Consider the following 10,911-nt stretch of genomic DNA (forward strand, 5'->3'; position numbering starts at 1 on the left):
GTGTCATAAAACCCAACAAACTTCTCTATTTTCTCAAAAGCAGGTAATAAGCTGACATAAAATCACATTTTAAGTAAACTACAGACAAATCTTGTTTTTCACCTAGCCCCTATCTTTACCTCCTGATAAAGCCATGATAATCAGAAAATAAAATTTAATACTAAGAAAAAAGAAATCAGGCAAATTCTTATGGTAGACCATATCCACCATAGCTACCATAAAACAAAATACAAATACTTGGTCTACAAGGAATTGTAGTAACATATTGTACAAAGTCATAATTGGGTTGATTTAAACACTATACAAAGACGACAGTCTGTTAAAAATTAAGTTCAATAAACTCCAGTGGTCTGAATAAAATGGATTAAAAATATGTGAAATATTACAGAAAAAATACTGTTGTATTTTATACTACCATCATATGATTCAAAGCAACTGTGACCAGTTCCATGAATGCCCATACTGAGTAGACTATGTATTATTTTGTTGATATACATACAAAATCTATTTAATGAATGTTGATCTTAAAAACAAAAGAAGGTAAGGTCCCAGGTTCAATCCTAGTACCACAAAAACAAATAAAAACTCAGAACAGTGTTTTTCTGTCTCATGACCTCCATGATATAAATTGTGCCTCATCACATCTTCCCCACCATGATAAATGGAACCAACTGAAGCTATGAGTTAAAAAACAAACAAAACCACCCTCAAAAAAAAAAAGAAAAACACATGTTCCTAGCTATTAAAAGTCAGCACAATTCACGAATCTCCAAATATCTCTATAGAGATAGATATTTAGAGATATATATGTGTATATATGTGCATAATCTCAAATAAGAGTTTTTTAAATGCTATATTGGTTATCTTTGGGGTTTATCATTTTTATGTTGATAGAATATAAGGCTGGTCATGTTTTAATGAAAGCTATAAACACAGGTAATTCCCTCAGCAGACACCCTTCTGGCAAGTTGTGATGATACAAATAAGAAATGTCCCCACAGTCTCTAGCAATTGATTGTTCTCAGTTGGTGGTACTGTTCCGAGGTTTACAAGTATGGTCTTGCTGGAGAAAGTACTTCACTAGGCGAGGGTTTGGAAGTTTAATGTCTCCTCCAGCCATTCCCAATAGCTCTCTGCGTCCTGCTGCCATCTTAAGATACGATCTTAGCCAGGGAGCAGTGGTGGTGCACACTTTTAATCCCAGCACTTGGGAGGCAGAGGCAGGCAGATCTCTGTGAGTTCAAGTCTAGCCTGGTGAACAGAAGCAAGTTTCAGGACAGCCAAGGTTGTTACAGAGAAACCCAGTCTCGAAGGCGGGGGGGGGGGGGGGGGGGGGGGGGTGAGATCTCAGCTTATTGCTTCAGATACCACGCCTGCAGGTTGCCATGCTTCCCTGCCATGATGATAATGAACTCTTATCTCTCTGAAACCATAAACCCAAATAAACCCTTCCTTCTATTAAGAAGGAAGGAACTGTATCTCATTCATCTTTGTACCTCTGACATAGTCTCAGGCTCACAGCATACATTCATTTCGATGAGCCATCAATCTCTATTCATTCACTCAGCAAGCATCTGTTTGGTATCATACAATGTGTCAGTGATAACATTGATTAAAACAGGTTATACTCCCTCTGTTTGTAGACTTAAAATCCAGTGTAGGGAGGTACAAATAAACAGACAAATAATATCATTAAGTTTGTAATAGGTGCTATAAGGAAAATGAATAGAATATAAAAATAAATTAGAATAGTAAACAAGTCTCTCAAACCTTTAGAGGACATATTCAAAACTATTAGTGACAAGCTAAATAGATAAGTATTGTAAAGCTTGAGAAGCTATTTTCTAAACAAATAGAAAAGGAGCTAATTTCTGTATTTTCCAATTTTTTGTTTTTGCAATTTTCTAAATAACTCCTGTTGTTTTCTAGCATCGCCAATCTAAACATCAAGTTACTGAATATTCTATATTTTATATATGGTCTTCCAAAACTAATTATTTTTACAAACACATTACTTTTAAAGCATTATCTTCTCTACATAATAAAACGATCAGAGAGAGGGGACTAATATTTGGACGGGGTTGTCACTGTCATAGTACTTTGCGTGTTGGGTTCTGGTCTTTTGTTGTTGCTGTTGTCATCACTGCAGACAGTGGTGCTATGCAGTCAAGGCACAAGATAAGCTCATGCTCTTCACGCCTTAAGTTCCCAAACACTTGGGGTGCTAGGATTTGAGCTGTGCACCCCCATGCCAGGCTAGTGTTAGTGCTGAAAGCACAATTCTCTCAAATTAGTAAAATATACCTTTATACTTAAATTCTGTGTTGGAAATAGATAGATACATATAAAAAAATCAGATGCAGGGGCTGGAGAGATGGCTCAGTGGTTAAGAGCACTGACTGTTCTTCCAAAGGTCCTGAGTTCAATTCCCAGTACCCACACGATGGCTCACAACTATTTGTAATCTGGCGCCCTCTTCTGGTCTGAAGGCATACATGTAGGCAGAAAACTGTATACATAATAAACAAAGTCTAAAAAAAATCAGATGCATTGTGGACACCAACATAAATATTAAAAGAGGGACAGGATTAGAAGAGAAGGTGGTATCTTGGGAAACTCATCACACTCTAAACTAGTTCTCAGAAAATTAGATGCAGGAAGCGTAAATCAATTTTTTAAAAGAAATTACAAACTGGTATTTTTTTTTTTTTGGTTTTTCAAGACAGGGTTTCTCTACATAAACTGGTATTTTTAATAACTTTCAATATAAAATATATTACCAGTCAGACAGTAGTGCTGCACACCTTTCATTTCAGCACTTGGGAGGCAGAGGCAGGTGAATCTCTGAGTTCGAGGTCAGCCTGCTTTACAGAGTGAATTCCAGGACAGCCAAGACTATACACAGAGAAACCCTATTTCGAAAAACCGAAAGAAAAAGAAAGACATTACTATCCTGTTTTTAACTTGAGAAACTGTCAGTTTTAAAATGTTATTTTGTAACACTTTATACCTAATTTTATACATTTTGTAAAGACGCTATTTAATTTTTTTCAGAGTTCTAAGAATATTTTACCCAACTACAAGAGATATTTCTACAGAAGCAACTGAAGTGTTGGGGAGTTAATAATTCTCACAAAATCACTAAGTTAGTAATTAATAGGGAAAAGAGTCAAATTGTGTCTTCTGATTCCATACATACAGCCACTCCTCTATTCCATGCAGTCTCTAAGAGACCACGACGTCTCAGAAATATGGAAATACCTAGGTCATTTTCTCCAATTCAGTTTTTACGCCTGCCAAACTAAAATCAACAATATCAACTTGAAAATTTGTACAGTTTTTAGATCTCCCATTAACTAATAGGCTCCCAACTTAATAAACCAGTACTAACAAATCTTCATTATAGAAGGCCAAGGCCCAACTCAATACTTTTCAGTAGTCTGAGAAAACAGAATCAAAAGCCAGCACCTTTCTAGCTAGAGTTCTTCTAGTTTCAGCAAAAATTAAGGCCTTTCTAACATCTAACATTCAAATTTTACTTCATACCTCAAAACTTGTAAAGCATGCTAACACCAACTTAAAAGACAAAGGTTAAGCAATAATGAAAAAAAAATGTACCATGAAGCAGTATCACAAGTCATCTAAAGGATGAAATTATATATTTAGTTGATAATATATTTTCCTTTAATTTATGCTAAATTATTAAAAAGAAATTTTAACCCCATTGCTATCTTTGTTCATTTCTTATGAGCTATTCACTGCAATTATGACAGTCACTGAACGATGAAATTAAACACAAAACCTGTGTACACATACGAAAAACATAACGAAGGAAAGGGAGAACAGGAAATGGAGGCGATAGGCTATTGGGTGGGAGTGCGGACTATAAACACCAGAAACTGCAATTCATCAGACAGGAAGTCCTGAAATCACATGACAGGAGGAAAATGAAATTAAAAATAAATGAAAAAGGATCAAAATAGAAAGGCCCAAGAGATCAGACTGGGAGAAAAAGAAAGGTCTTTAGATACATTTGTTTTTTTAAACAATTTTTGAAATAAATGTTATTTAAATATTGGTATATATAAATAATCTGACAGTTGAGGAACTACTTTCATTTTGTAGTTATGCTTTTCTAATAATCACTCAATAATCACATTTATAACACCAAAACATTAAAGAAAATAATTTTCTCCTAAAGTATAGAATCAAGTATTTATGATAACCACTGTTTTTTCTCCCCACAAAAGAAAACCTCAGTATTTTATACTCACAACTATGATATACCACCAGACCTCAATTGCTCTTACCCATCAACGTTGCTAAAAGACACAAGGAATACATTTCTTTGTCAGCTTGCTCCTGAAGTTCCTTGGACGACAGTCTGCCAGTAGCAGCAATTTCTTCTTGTTTCACAGTGTGGGCTGAGTGTGCTGCAGCCGGCTGACCACCTTCGGCTTTGCCTTTTAAGATCTCTATTGTAATTCTGTCACCGTGCTGTAAGGGAACTGGCTCCTTTTCCATTCCTGCCTGGGGTGGCAGTAACTCTTTAGGGGGGAAGCCATATCGAATACATTGTAAATACGGAGGAATGTTGAACTCTCTAGCTATACTTTCCTGAAGTTCAAAAAAGGTCGTTGAAGACTTAAGGGTAACCATGGACTGTCGTCCATCATTGGTTGTTATTCGAATCTTTTTCTCCTTAGAAGTTGTAGGTGAGTAGGGAGCCTTGGTGGGGGTGGCAGGTGCAGATGATGGGCCATCACGAACAGTGCTTGGGGAAACAGTTCTGGGATGCCCCTTTTGCTCTTGTTTTAATTTATCTGTTTTCCGTTTCTGCATTGCAGAAGCTTGTTCTGTGATGTTCTGTTGAATAGTTCTTTCAGTTTTACTCATGTTTAACTCTTCCTTGTGCAAAGTTTTTGCTTTCTGTCCAGTAAGAATAATCTTAGTTGGTAGCTGAGACTCCAATTCTTGTCCTTGCACATCTCCAACTCTCTGAGCATGAGCACCGTCTATATTTACAGGAGTGTAATCGTCAGGATTTTTTTTTGCAGTCTGATGCAATATGGTGTGTACAACTTTCTGAACTAGGATCTCACTTCCAAATTCACCTGGAAAGTGCTTGGTAACAAGCTTCATTGCAACATCATAAACATTGCTATTCAAAGCTGGATCACTTTCGTACTGGAACCAATAAACGGTTTCCCTGACCACTCTTCCTCCCCACTCCAAAGTGATGGGGAAAGCCTCTGGGAGGTTGTCATACTCTTTACCTTCCCAAAAGTGTTTGAATCCACAACCACATTTGCCACCAGTAGACCTGGAATTAGTTCTGTCTCCATCCAAATACACAATAGAGCCATCTCCTCTGACTCTTCGCACAGATGAGCCATGGCACCAATTACAAGCTGTTAGATTACTCAATCCATAGTCTGGTACCAGAACATCTTTCACTGGGTCATATGAACAAATCAAATTGTTTAAGGGAAAGCTGTAATTTTTGTCAGGCCTCAGCTGTCCGTGAGTACTTTTTGCCAGGTTGTACAGTTTCCCTCCTGGAGCCAACCACTCAGGAGGAACATGAAGTTCAGAAAGGGCACCACAAAGCAAACACTTGTGAAGGCGATTATCCATCACTGCTTTTTTAGCAGCTGCTGTAACTTCCTCAGGCTGAACTCCTATCACCCCAGTCCTTCTGTAGAAATACTGATGTACATCAGCAACCAAACTAGGATGGATACCATGCTTGTCCATAAAGACCTCTTCCATAGCAGCAACCAGCCGAAGTAAGTACTTATCCTGCAAACTTCTGTCTCCTCCGATAACACAACCACCATCCTCCTCAAGTTTGATGTACTTCTTAATAAGATCCTGAGGCACACCCCATGCTTTAGGAAGCAAATTCATGGGCAGTTTGGGCAAGGCCGCCCCTTTTATGCCTACCAAGGGAATATAATGGTTTCGACCAGAGCTACTCCACGCGATACAGATTGGCTTGTTCAGATGACCATCTCTCCCAGTGCATTTCTCTGCCGGGATGAGCCCAGGTAGAAAGGTGGCTGAATAGTCGCCAGAGCTTCTCATGCCACTGAGCGAGTCCAAGAGGATGATGGGGCGATGTAACACGTTAGCAAGGCCAAATATGTGGATGTTCCTCAGGCCTAAGGGGACACCTTCGGGGGGCACAAACAGAGGGTCACACTCGTTGATAATGTCCTCCCACTCGGCCGCATCAATAAAGTCATGAAACAGGGCCTGATAGCGGGCGAGGTGCTGCTGAAAGTGTTGCTTGAGATTCTCCCTCAGGGCATGCCAGAAAAGCTCCCGGCCCACGAGGGCCCGGGACACCGCGTGCACCAGGCAGTGTCCGTCCCCATCCACATGCACGGGGATGAGGCACTCCTGACTTTTATTGGCCCGTTTGATGTCCTCGAGGGTGTCGTGTAGATACAGGAGGCTCCCGGAGCGGTCCTTGCCGTAGCCCACGGTGTTGACGTGCTCGGGCTCGATGAGGAAGGCACGGTCACCCAGTAAGGCGCAATCGAACAGTTCGCCCTGGTTCATATCCCGGAGAAGCTTGGCTCGGCCTGTTTGTTTGTCCATCCCATAGCGTGCCAATATGGGAGACAGTAATTTGCAGTGGTAGTTGGAGAGGCCCATCACCTTTACCAGTTCCGTGTTCTTCTTGGGCGCCCCCGTCACCCCGAGCAGTGCGTTCCGCAGCAGATTGTGCAGCACCACGTCCGGGTCGGTCACCTCCTCCACTCCCAGCAGCTGGTGCTGCTCGTGCCGCTGCCCGCACTCGGTACACTCGATGCTGACGGAGCCCGAGGCCGGGAAGAAGAGCCGCGCCTGGCACTTGGGGTCCGGGCAGCTCCCGGAAAGGATCCTCCGGTCCCTTCGTTTCGAAAGGCCCCCCGGAGTAGCCGCCGCCGCCAGCGACGACGAAGTCTGCGGAGCCTCGGGGGGAGGAGGCGGCGGCGGCAGCGGCGGCGGCGGCGGCGGCTGAGACATCGCTCTCGGCTCTCGCTCGGCGTCCCAAGCGACCCTCAAAAGCACATAGCCAGCCCTCCGCCGGCCCGACGCGGTCTAGTCCAGGCCCAGGGCGAATGGCTTTCCCTTCCCTACCAGTTCCTCCTCCTCCTAGGCGAAGGCGGAAGCGCCGGACGTTGTTTCTCTTCTCACTTCTCCACTGCCTTAGCCGTTGCCCCGAACGTAACGGCCACCACCCCACCCAGCACTCACACTCACTCACTCTCGCTCTCTCCCTCAGACACAGACATACACGCCCTCACTGAGACTGCGCAGGCGTCGCTTCCGCTCCGCCCTCTGGGAACGAGAGTCTTCCGGCTCCTCTCTCGCGAAGGAGTGCCAGGCGCTTCCGTCCAGAAGGAACTTCAGGTACCATGATGCAAAGCGACAGGGCGCACGAGGGGAGGAGGAAGAGGAAAGCTTCGGAAGGCGGGGGCAGAAAGGAAAAGGATGACTCGCGGGGCTTGTCGGTAGTTGTATTTTTTACTGGGTCTCTTTTGTAGTTCATTTTTTCCTCCTCTGGCCCAGGCGGAAGAGTCAGACCACATTTCCTAGACGCTGTGTGTGGCGTCCCGCCGCACTTTCCCCTTGGGCAGAAAGGAGTTTGCTTGGTGAAAACAGGAGTAAAAAAAGAATTATGTGGTAGAGGGTCTGACGTTCACGACCGATACAAGGGATTGGGGGTTAGGGAATCCCAGTGATTTGCCAGGCTAGGAAGTGGAATCGAAGGATTTAATCCTAGAAAAAAGTCCTGGCTGGTGATAGGAAAATCACAGTTTGAGAATTACTGGTTCGCAACTTGTAAGAACACTTTTTTTTTTTTTTTTTTTTTTTTTTTTTAGAAAGCATCTTGTTATTATTTTTGTCTTTTTGGCTTATTTTTAAGTATTGAGGGAATGGCTTGTCATAGAATGTTTAGAAAACAAGTCCAAGAAAGGTAAAGTTGTCTCTTAGCAGTTAGAGATCACCAGCACTAAGGTTTTCTGTGCGTATATAGTATATACTTTTATTTTTTGAGACAGGGACTCAATAGCCCAGGCAGACCCAAACTCCATAGTGGATGATGACCTTGAACTCCAAATGCTGAAGTGTAGGTACACACCACACACCTAGGTTATGCAGTGCTAAGGGTTGAACCTAGGGCTTCGTGCATGATAGGCAAGGGCTCTACCCATAATATGTAGGGTTTTAAAAAATTATTTCCATTTTTTTAGATTATAATATAATTACATTTCCTCCTTCCAAACCCTTACATATGCCCAACCATGCTCTCTTTCAAATTCATGATCTCCATTGATGCATCTATCAAACTGTATGTTTTACATATATATATATATATATATATATATATATATATATATGTGTGTGTGTGTGTGTGTGTGTGTGTGTGTATGATACTGTTCTTGGTGTTAAATAAATATATAATTATTTTCTCTTATTCAGGATATTTTTCCTCTACATTTATTTATGCTCACTTGCTTTCTTGAAGTTATCTGATTATTATTTTAATTAAAAATAATGTAAAAATCATGGCTTCTTTTTTCATTAATTACTGTTACATACATATATTTCAACTTTAAGTCTGGCAAAACAGTGTATGCCATTAATCCTAGTACTTGGGAGGCAGAGGCAGACAGATCTCGGGAACTCTCTACGGTCTCATCTACACGGTGAATTCCAAGTCAGTTGTGATCGTACAGTGAGATCCTGTCTTGGGAAGGAAAGATTCCTCTTCAGCCATGTGTTGCATCTGCGATCCCTGCACCCACATGGTGGTGGTGAGGTCAGCCTGGGCTAGGGTCAAGAATGACAGCCTGTTACTACATAGTGAGACTGTCTTAGCAAAAGGAAACAACAAAGCCAACAACCTCACCTGTGTGTGGGGCACAGGCCTGTAATGGCAGCTATGAGGCAGAGACAGGAAAATGGAGAACTCAAGGGTCTGTGTGTCTGGGCTATAGAATGAATAATTCCAGACCAGCCTAGGCACATGTACCTGTCTCAAGACAAAAAGTAAAAGGAAGGCTGGGGTCACAACTCAGTTGTGCAGTTTGCTTCTAGCATTCATGGGACCCTAAGTTCAATTTTCAGCATTACAAATTTAACAGAAAAGATACATCTTTGGAATAACTTTCATTACATTTATTTATGCATGCATGTGTGCAACATACATGGGGAGTCAGAAAATAACTTATAGGACCTGCTCTCGTCTTCCACCATGGAGATCTCAGGCATGAAACTCAATCCTATCATTGAGTGCCTTTGCCCATAGCACAATCTGTCGTAAGCCACATTTCGGGGTGACTTCTGCCGTGGTACAGGCAAGATGGGTTTGGATTCGTATGTTCCAAGGTAGGGTGTGTGGATTAGAAACATTAGGTAGGAGGAACAGATATGAATGAAACACAGAGATACAGGATAGTACTGGGAGGGGAGCTCGGTGAATACTGAATGCTTTCCCTTAAATGGTAGAATTTGTTCTTCTTTTGTCTTTATCTAAGGTCACACAGCAAAATGTACTTCACACATTTTTGTATCTATACTTGCATGAAAATATTTTAATGGATAAGAGCAAAGGTATAAGTATAAATGCACTTGACCCTGTGGGTTACTGATGTAAATCCTTTTATATTATTTCAATATGTGAATTTATCATGACGATATATCAGAAAGTTAAGTCCAAGGCAATCTGCAATTTTATTATGAGTTATTTTGGCAAGCAGCAAGTTAGTAGAGAATCTGTGTTTGCCTTAATTTACACATCAGCACTAAGTCTCAATAGCTTCTGTCAGAGGCTCCATCAGTAAAATTATAATTTTTGAAAAGAACTGCACTTTCCTACTCAAGTATTTTTAGGGTGTGCACCATGAGTCGTCTGGAAGTTAGTGGGCATCGTGCTGAAGGAAATTCTGTAGTCAAGTCAGACTAAATGAGTGTGGGAGTTGGAATGAGAAATGTCCCTCCCCATTGGTCTGGGGAGTGAAACACTGACTGGGTCCCTAGTTAGTGGTGCAGCCTTACTGAGCAGGTATGTCATGGAGGAAAGCTTTGCAGGCTTAGGCTGCCTCACCAGACACTTCCAATTTGTGTTTGTGGTCGTGGTCTCTCTCTCTCTCTCTCTCTCTCTCTCTCTCTCTCTCTCTCTCTCTCTCTCCCCTCTCTCTCTCCCTCCCCCCCTCCCCTCCCTCTCTCTCTCTCTCTCTCTCCCTCCCCCCCTCCCCTCCCTCCCTCTCTCTCTCTCTCTCTCTCTCTCTCTCTCTCTCTCCCCTCTCTCTCTCCCTCCCCCCCTCTCTCCCCTCTCTCTCTCTCTCTCTCTCTCTCTCTCTCTCCTCCCCCCTCCCTCCCTCCCTCTCCTCTTCCTCTGCTTTGTGTTAATGGCTCATCTCTCCGCTTTCCCACTCCTACCACTCTGTCCACATACAGCCATGCTGCCCCTTATCATGATGAACTTTTATCCCCCGACACCCTAAGTCAAAATAAACTCTTTGTTCCATAGTTGCTTTTTCCCCCTGGCTTTTAGAGACAGGGTTTCTCAGTGTAGCCTTGGCTGTCCTGGAACTCACTCTGTAGATCATGCTGACCTCAAATTCACAAAGATCCACCTGCCTCTGCCTCCTGAGTGCCGGGATTAAAGGCGTGCCCCACTGCCAGCCTAGTTTTGTTTTCCTTTTGTAAACACTGTGCAAAGAATTTGTTGCCACCAAAATTGCTTTTGTAACTGTGCTGTGATTTATATCTATTTTTTTTCCTACATTTTCAGTTCTTCAAAAGACACCTTTAAGAAAGCAGAATTTTAGGGTAAAGTTTCCTAGAGAAGTTAAAAGCTTATATTTTGTATTGTTTTACAGAAAGGATGCTTAAATTGTCAGTTCCATC

The 10,911-nt window shown here is 42.1% G+C and overlaps 1 protein-coding gene across 1 annotated transcript in view; it reads right to left on the reverse strand.

Annotated features, from left to right (window-relative positions):
* The window catches only part of Vcpip1 (valosin containing protein interacting protein 1), a 28,046-nt gene extending 20,763 nt beyond the window's left edge, over positions 1-7,283 (reverse strand). Inside the window, exon 1 of the mRNA XM_057790434.1 lies at positions 4,311-7,283. Within this exon, the coding sequence (XP_057646417.1) occupies positions 4,311-7,017 (2,707 nt within the window). The 5' untranslated portion in view covers positions 7,018-7,283. The remainder of the gene's footprint in view (positions 1-4,310) is intronic.
* Positions 7,284-10,911: the final 3,628 nt, after the last annotated feature.

This window comes from Chionomys nivalis, chromosome 16 (assembly GCF_950005125.1).
Source record: "Chionomys nivalis chromosome 16, mChiNiv1.1, whole genome shotgun sequence".
NCBI lineage: Eukaryota > Metazoa > Chordata > Mammalia > Rodentia > Cricetidae > Chionomys > Chionomys nivalis.